General features: G+C 42.4%; 4 protein-coding genes across 5 annotated transcripts; 2 read left to right on the top strand and 2 right to left on the bottom strand.

Annotated features, from left to right (window-relative positions):
- Positions 1-99: 99 nt before the first annotated feature.
- LOC108112614 (CAAX prenyl protease 1 homolog) lies at positions 100-1,800 on the bottom strand. Its single transcript, XM_017222705.1, has 2 exons — positions 1,613-1,800; positions 100-1,452 (listed from the first exon to the last, which is right to left on the bottom strand). The coding sequence occupies exons 1-2, from the start codon at positions 1,703-1,705 to the stop codon at positions 190-192; spliced, it is 1,356 nt and encodes a 451-aa protein (XP_017078194.1). The 5' UTR covers positions 1,706-1,800; the 3' UTR covers positions 100-189.
- A 19-nt stretch (positions 1,801-1,819) lies between these two features.
- LOC108112611 (probable asparagine--tRNA ligase, mitochondrial) lies at positions 1,820-3,447 on the top strand. Its single transcript, XM_017222702.2, has 3 exons — positions 1,820-1,967; positions 2,029-2,236; positions 2,295-3,447. The coding sequence occupies exons 1-3, from the start codon at positions 1,821-1,823 to the stop codon at positions 3,377-3,379; spliced, it is 1,440 nt and encodes a 479-aa protein (XP_017078191.1). The 5' UTR covers position 1,820; the 3' UTR covers positions 3,380-3,447.
- Positions 3,408-5,046, bottom strand: LOC108112615 (nuclear inhibitor of protein phosphatase 1). The gene is made up of 5 exons (XM_017222706.2): positions 4,927-5,046; positions 4,651-4,865; positions 4,381-4,595; positions 3,740-4,319; positions 3,408-3,676 (listed from the first exon to the last, which is right to left on the bottom strand). Exons 1-5 carry the CDS (start codon positions 4,953-4,955, stop codon positions 3,555-3,557), a joined length of 1,161 nt encoding a protein of 386 aa, XP_017078195.1. The 5' UTR covers positions 4,956-5,046; the 3' UTR covers positions 3,408-3,554.
- A 284-nt stretch (positions 5,047-5,330) lies between these two features.
- On the top strand, positions 5,331-7,519 carry LOC108112855 (inositol polyphosphate 5-phosphatase K). Of its 2 annotated transcripts, XM_017223178.1 has the most exons (3): positions 5,331-6,365; positions 6,810-7,079; positions 7,154-7,519. In XM_017223178.1, exons 1-3 carry the CDS (start codon positions 5,622-5,624, stop codon positions 7,181-7,183), a joined length of 1,044 nt encoding a protein of 347 aa, XP_017078667.1. In that variant the 5' UTR covers positions 5,331-5,621; the 3' UTR covers positions 7,184-7,519. The 2 variants fall into 2 exon arrangements, with proteins under 2 accessions (XP_017078667.1, XP_017078666.1); XM_017223177.1 differs by having other exon boundaries at positions 6,810-7,519.
- Positions 7,520-7,586: the final 67 nt, after the last annotated feature.

Genomic DNA, 7,586 nt, shown 5'->3' with positions numbered 1-7,586 from the left:
TTGACGGATTTTAGACAGCCAATTTATATGTCTTTGATCTTTTGTAAATGTAGAAAACTGGCAAAAGTTAATATGATATTTTCAATAAGATCTGGAATATTTGGTTGGGGTAAGAACCCTTACTTTATTGTTTGTACGTTAAAACAAAGGGAACAGTGTAAACTTTGGTCTTCAGTGACATAAGCGGTCTTAGTTTAGCTTCTTCTCTTCCATCAGCTCCTTGAGGCGATTTAGCCGCTGGAGCAGAGTGGGATGTGAGTGGTTCCAGGTGGAGTAAAGCCAATCATAGACGGGAAAGCCAAGGTTGTCCACGTTCAACTTGATAAGGGCCTGACCTAACTGATCAGCAAATCCCAATTTGAAAGCAAACTCATCAGCCTGGTACTCAAATCGTCGCGACAGGATAGTCATGGCGAAATTCATAAGAGCATTGTAAGGGGCCAGGACGTAAGTGAAAACGATCAGCAAGCCCACGAGAATGGGGCGAGTGCCAGGCTGGAATCCCATGGCCACGTAGAATGGTGGATACTTAAACACATTACCGAAAACCAGGAACATCAGGAAAAGATGGACCTGCATGATGATGATGTTTTTGGTGACGTGTCCAAGTTTCCAGTGTCCCAACTCGTGTCCCAAAACAGCCAGCACCTCCTCGTCGGTGCAACCCTTTCCTTTTTCTTCCTCGGAAAGCTCAGATTCGTCAGATTTACCTTTGTTTAGCAGCAGGGTGTCGAAGAGCACAATCCTCTTTGAGTTCCAAAGACCATAGAAGTAGGCATTGCTGTGGGAGGAGCGTTTGGATCCTTCCACCACAAACAGCTTTGTGAGCGGGAACTTAAGCGAGGCTGCCAGATCCTCGATGGATTGCCTTAATGCACCCTTCTCCAGCGGAGTGTACTTGTCGAACAAGGGAGCAATGAAAATCGGATACAAAGTGAGTAGAACCAGTGAGATAACACCCGTAAAGATCCACAGCCAAATAAAAAAGTTATCGCCACCGCGCTGGACGATGAAGATAATTGCTGCTGTAATAGGAATCATTAGGACTTGTGTGACCAGGAAGCCCTTGAGTTGATCCCATGCAAAGAACCGTGCCGTCTGCTTGTTGAAGCCGTGTGTTTCTTCCAAGACAAATATCTTATAGATCTTGAATGGCAGCCCTTTGAATGTGCTTAAAACATTGGAGATCAGGACGAAGACGCAGCTGACGATGATTTCGTTTTTGGAGTCCCACTGCAGGTTATCCACCACCTGGACGGACAGCTGCCAGAGCAGGGCTATCAGTCCGATGTACAACTCTAGACATAGCAGGCCGACATCCATGACCACTGCTTTAAAAATGCCGAAGCTCTCCTGGTCCAGACCATATTTTCTCGCCTTGTGAAACGTCTCCTCGCCCATGTGTGACGTCAGTTCGGCGGGCACCTTAAGTGCAGTGCGGTACACTTTCACCTGGAGGCAGAGAGAGAGAGGGAAGGAAAGCATTTAATGGGAGCAGTCCGTGCGGGCAATTAACATTTGCCACTCTAAATTTATCATTCGCATTGATAAAATTCCACGCTAAATGTCGCCATCTCGCTCACAAGTGCCGGCACACCGAAAAAAAACTTACCTGCCGCAGCGATATATAGATCTCCAAAGCATTCTCGATTACAACCAAAAACAAAATGCTAAGCAGCACGGTGTCTGCGTCCAATGAAGACATATTTATATGCTATTTCATTAAAAACTAATAAAACTGGAATTTTATTTTACAAGCGCCAGTCCAGTGACGAATGCTAGTGTGACCGTGGCGCAGCCGTTAAAATAAGTCAAAACACATGCGGTTTGATAGATGTGGCAACGCTGGCTGCAGGCGAATTAAAATAAAAATAAAGATGTTATTCGTAAGGCGGTTTTATAGCAAATCTGAACGAATAGCGCACATATTTAATTCCCATAAGCCAGGCGACTCTTTAAGCATAAAGGTAGATAACATAAATAAGAGTATTAACTCTGTGTTCTTTGAAATAATTTTCTTTTGAAAAGGGCTGGATCAAAAATGTTCGCCGGCTCAAGAATAACACATTTCTGGACATAAATGATGGATCTACAAGTAACAGGTTCCAGGTGGTGGTGCCCCGAACTCCGGAAAATCAGCATTTAGGTCCTGGCAGTGTTATTTCGGCGGTGGGCCAAATCCAAGTCGCTCCAAATGGCAGCTTTGAGTTGCATGCGGATCAGGTGGAAATGTTGGGTAACTATAGGCAATATAAAAATTGGGGTATCCTTTAAATTTCTCTCTCTTTTCCCAGCTGAAGGGCACCTTCAAGAGGGCTATCCCTTTAGTCCAAAACAGAAACACCCACCAGAATATGTCCGCGAGTATCTGCATCTCCGATCCCGCGTTGATTATATTGCTGCCCAGATGAGGGTCAGGCACAAGGCACAGAAAGCTATTCATGACTACATGGATGAGCTAGACTTCGTACAAATCAATACTCCCCTGTTAACAACAAACGATTGCGAGGGAGCTGGAGAAGTTTTCCGAACTCAACCGGACTCTGAAGCTCTACTGAAGCAAATGGTCAGGCCGAATGTTCCCATGGAACAAAGTTACTTTGATAGCAAGGTTTTCCTTAGTGTGTCTGGGCAGCTGCACCTGGAGGCCATGACATACGGTCTTGGTAATACATATACCCTCTCCCCAGCCTTCCGAGCCGAGAACTCCAAGTCTCCATTGCATTTATCAGAGTTCTATATGTTTGAAGCGGAGTTGGCCCAATTGGAAGAGTTGGATAAGTTGGCGAGGTTTATTGAAGAGATGATCAAGTCCGTGACAACTCGCTTACTGGAAACGAGCTCCGAAGACCTTAATTTTTGCCAGAAAAATTCGAACTCAAGTTGTGATCTGCCTTGGTTGCAAGTTCCTTGGACGATAATGAGCTACGATGAAGCGCTACAGGTGCTTCAAGAGAATAAGGATAGCCTGAAGACTCCCATAAGCCTGAATGAAGGCTTTTCTAAGGACCAGGAACTATTTTTAGTTGCCCACTGCGATGCTCCCGTATTCGTTGTAGATTGGCCAGCTCAGCAAAAACCTTTCTATATGAAAGTCTCACGTACTAATCCCAATCGAGTCCATGCCCTGGACCTCCTGATGCCAGCTGTTGGCGAATTATGTGGTGGAAGCCTGCGTGAATGTGATCCAGAAGTATTAAAATCACATCCGCAAATGCCAAAGGATCTGTCTTGGTACGTTGACCTGCGAAAGTACGGAGGAATTCCCACTGGAGGATTTGGCATGGGATTTGAGCGATACTTGCAGCTAATCACGGGCGTTAAAAACATCCGAGACGTTATACCCTTTCCCAGGTATCCGCACAGCTGCAAGATGTGATTCGTTAAAGATTTAGAATATTTGGAGCTATTATTGTTAAAATTGTAATAAACAAATATTACTTTAAAGTATGTTTTCAATTATAAAGTTTAGAAAATCGTAAAAGGTATCTATATAAATTTCTACGAACATAATTATTGATGGCTTGTAATCTCCCAAGCTAGGTAATAATCCATTACAGCTGCCCCAACATTGGTTTTCGACCTGGCCAGGCCTCTTTGGCGTATTTCTTTTTCTGTGGACACAGCGCATCGCCCTCACCACTTGAATCATGCGGGTCCTCGCCGTACCGTCGCACTGAAATAGAAAAACAGTTAATCATAGAAGAATTAACAAAATAATTGTCGTTAATACTATTACCATTTGCATTAGCCACGGCGAGCTTTTGGGCCAATGTCGAGGTGGGTTCCAGGGCCTCATCAAAAACGGGCATAACCTCGGGCGCGGGATTTGGCAACAGCAGACCCAACTTTGAACCAATGCTTAGCGGAGAAATGGGCTCCAATTCGCCCTTGCCATGCGTTTCAGCCGGAAGACCTTGATATAGAGAGTTAGTAGGCGAGTGGGGAACTGCATTGGGTGGAGGCATATCTCTGTGCTGCTGCTGCTGGTGCTTCATATCCGCCAAGCTCTGCTGGAACATTTGGTGCACATGGGCGGCATTGGCACTTGACAAGCTGCTACCCGAGTGGATACCCATGTGATTGACATCGAATCGGGCTCTCTTAGCGGGCACCACAGTAGTTTGCACTAGGTTCCTGAAACGTCCCACATTGGGATCTACATCCTCGGGATTAATGACAATCTCCTCGTCGTTAAATGTGACATTCCGAATGCGGCGACCCTGCTTCAAAGCGTTTTGCTTTCGTAAATTGGTATCATCATCAATGCCCAACATTGAAATGCGACGGTTGTGGGCCGTGTTGTACTCCGTGAGATTCTTTAAGGTAATACATGATTAGTTAACATGTTAAGGATCAGTCTATATACGCTTAACCCACATCAAGTTCAGTTTGGCTTTCGGGCAGTCCTAACAGCGCTCCATCGCTGGTTTCACTGAGCGGCAAGTCTTCCATAATATTGCTATGGTGACCAGAGGGTCGTTCCCTGAGTATGTAGTTCCGGGTTGAAGCTCCAAAATGAAAGGTACTATTAATCTGAAGCTGTGTTGGCTTGTGCGCCTCCAACCTGAGCGTTCCAATAAAGGTCCCATGGGCTGTACAAAGATATTAAAGTGTAAATATGCATAGCTTCCAAATAAGACAACTTACTGGACCCCAAATCCACGAGGTAGGCTATGTTAAGGTGTTTGTGGTACACGAATGCAGAGTGAACTCGTGAGCATGAAGCGTGGTCTATGCAAAAGTCGTTCATCTGGCTGTTACGACCAAACAAATAACATCTTTTCTCATCAACCATCAGTTTCTGTACCAGTTTATCGTCCTTCAAAACATCCAGATGCAAACCAGTGGGTGGTTTACCGGCCCTAAAAATAGCAAAGATTAATAGCTTCCGATGAAAAATATTTGCAGCATTTATTCACTCACCAACTGGGTATATCGTAGCTGTTAGCCATGCGCTTAGTTTTAGTTACTTCGTACAGAAGGTCTCTGTAAACTAAATTTGTTTATTTTTATGAAAAATCCTTGGCTGATGGCCAGTGTGTACATAAAAATAATGATTCAAAACTAATAGTATCGTTTTAGCCCTAAAATATCGACAGAGGTATTCCTTAATTTGATTTAAATTTCTTGAAATAATTATTTAAAATTCTATAAATAAATAATATGTTTTTTTTATCATTGACGAAATACAATAATATATAATTGTAGAATAAAACATTATAAAAATATTATAAAAGATAAGTCACTATATTGTGAGAAAACTATCGAATATACAATAAATTAATGGTATGTGAGTGGAATATTTACATGATCATTCTATGGTCACACTAAGCATAGGCAACGGACAAACAAGTAAACAGAACTAACGACAGCTGACATTCTAAAAATAATATAAGCAACTAGCGCTAGTTAATCCAATTAAGCGACTTAATCAATTAGTGCGTGAAAAACAACGGTTACATAAATGAAAAAAGCCTGTGAAAGTTTCCCTTTCGCTTTGTTTTTTGATACTGTCGCATCTATAAAACCTGTTTTGGATGCCCGTGAAGTCATCTATAGCCCACCTTGTGACGTCCATAGACACAAGTATTAATCATAGATAATTAGGTGACGAAAAAATGGTTTCGACTACGGCGATTGCGGATCTGTGCATTTTCCTGCTGACCTGGAACGTAGGCACGAAGTCGCCACGGGATCAGGAACTGGGATCCCTTTTGTCTCTCAATGGCACCACCACATGTCCGGATAATCAACTGCCCGACATCTATGTGATCGGATTTCAAGAGGTGAGCACCACGCAGGTGCTGAAGATCTTTCAAGACGATCCGTGGGTACTGAAGATCGCCGGGACCCTGCAGGATCACGAGTACGTTAAGGTGGACTCAAAGCAGCTGCAGGGCATCCTCATAACCATGTTTGCCAAGCACAAACACATTCCGCACATGAAGAACATCGAGTCGGAGGCAACTCGAACGGGATTGGGGGGTCTTTGGGGAAACAAGGGGGCTGTGAGCATCCGGCTTTCTCTCTACGGAACTGGAGTAGCCTTCGTCTGCTCCCATCTGGCTGCCCACGATGACAAGCTCAAAGAGCGCATCGAGGACTATCACCAGATAGTTGACAACCACAAATACAATGCCCAAGGATATAGCCGTATCTTCGATCACGATTTTGTCTTCTGGTTCGGTGATCTCAACTTCCGCCTTTCTGGAGATATGTCCGCCTGGGATGTGCGTACGGATGTGGAAAACATGCGCTATGATGATCTGCTCAAACTGGACCAGTTGAACCTATTGCGGGAAAAGGGAAGCGCCTTCAGCCTGTTGGAAGAGCAGCAGCCCAACTTTGCGCCCACCTTTAAGGTAAGTAATTAAATCTACTTTCTTATCTTTGGTTATATTATCTTCGCTTGAATTTTTAATTTCCTCTTTGGGTCTTGGGTTATATTGGGTTTGTTTATTTATAATGCATTTTTTTTATATATTTTATTAGAGATTAAAGTTTGTTAAGCTTTGATCTTTGGCAATTCAAATAAGGAAATTTTCCATAATTTTATAATACACAACTGTTAGGGAATTCACACTCGCTTTGTTCGGTTGGGGAATCCCCTTAAGTAATCAATCAATTAAATCCAATCGGCTTAACGAATTGAAAAACTAAAAAAAAAGTAAATTAACCATAAATTTAAAACCTAAGACATACTCCCTATTTTCCAACTAATTTAATAGATCGAATTTAATTAAGAAATTGATATAATTCACCTTATCTGAAGTACCCATAAAATCTCTAATTGATTTTCTTTGCAGTTCGTTGAGGGCACAAATGATTACAACCTTAAGCGTCGACCGGCTTGGTGTGATAGGATTTTGCATCGCGTGCAAAGCAACATTTATCCGGGCATTTCTCTGAGTGCCAAGCAGCTGTCTTATCAGTCTCACATGGACTATATGCTCTCGGACCATAGACCTGTGTCCGCCACATTCAACTATAAGGTCGAGGCAACCAATCAGACATATACCGATGAGGAACTTCACGAAATGACGCACGGTGCTGCTTCAACTCCAACCGCTCCAAAAGTTAGTTTAACCTTCGCTTTTATTGTGTTTGTAGCTGTGTCGTTTACTCAACTTTGATTTCGCTTCCTTTGTAGTTATTTAACGCTGAGCTAGAGCAATGGTAGCGCCGCCATGACGTCACTTAATTGTAAACTTTTAAATCTCTTAGCATGCTTTTAGATGAGATCTGTGTATATAGAGTAATTAAAAGACTTCCTTACAGAAGGAAACTGGCAAACGAAAATAATATCAAGTACAATGTGATGGAATCTCTGCTAATCAAGCATTCATATAAGCAATTCTCAAGTGATTCAAATAATGTTATACGTAGCTTCCAAGTATCTAAACATGTAGTATCAGTCAATTAAGATGAGATTCAGTTATCGTTTAATTATATTAAACAAATGTATTTTTGTACAAAAACCTGTTGATCGAATAAAGAAAAATGTTACCTCTCGAAATGACGCATTTTTTGTTTGCTTTCACAAATTAATTCTACGAATACCATAAATAAAATAACAGATAATA

This window comes from Drosophila eugracilis, unplaced genomic scaffold, assembly GCF_018153835.1.
Source record: "Drosophila eugracilis isolate 14026-0451.02 unplaced genomic scaffold, ASM1815383v1 contig_90, whole genome shotgun sequence".
NCBI classification, from domain to species: domain Eukaryota; kingdom Metazoa; phylum Arthropoda; class Insecta; order Diptera; family Drosophilidae; genus Drosophila; species Drosophila eugracilis.
Note: the sequence above shows the minus strand (reverse complement) of the source record. Positions and strands in the feature narration are given on the sequence as shown.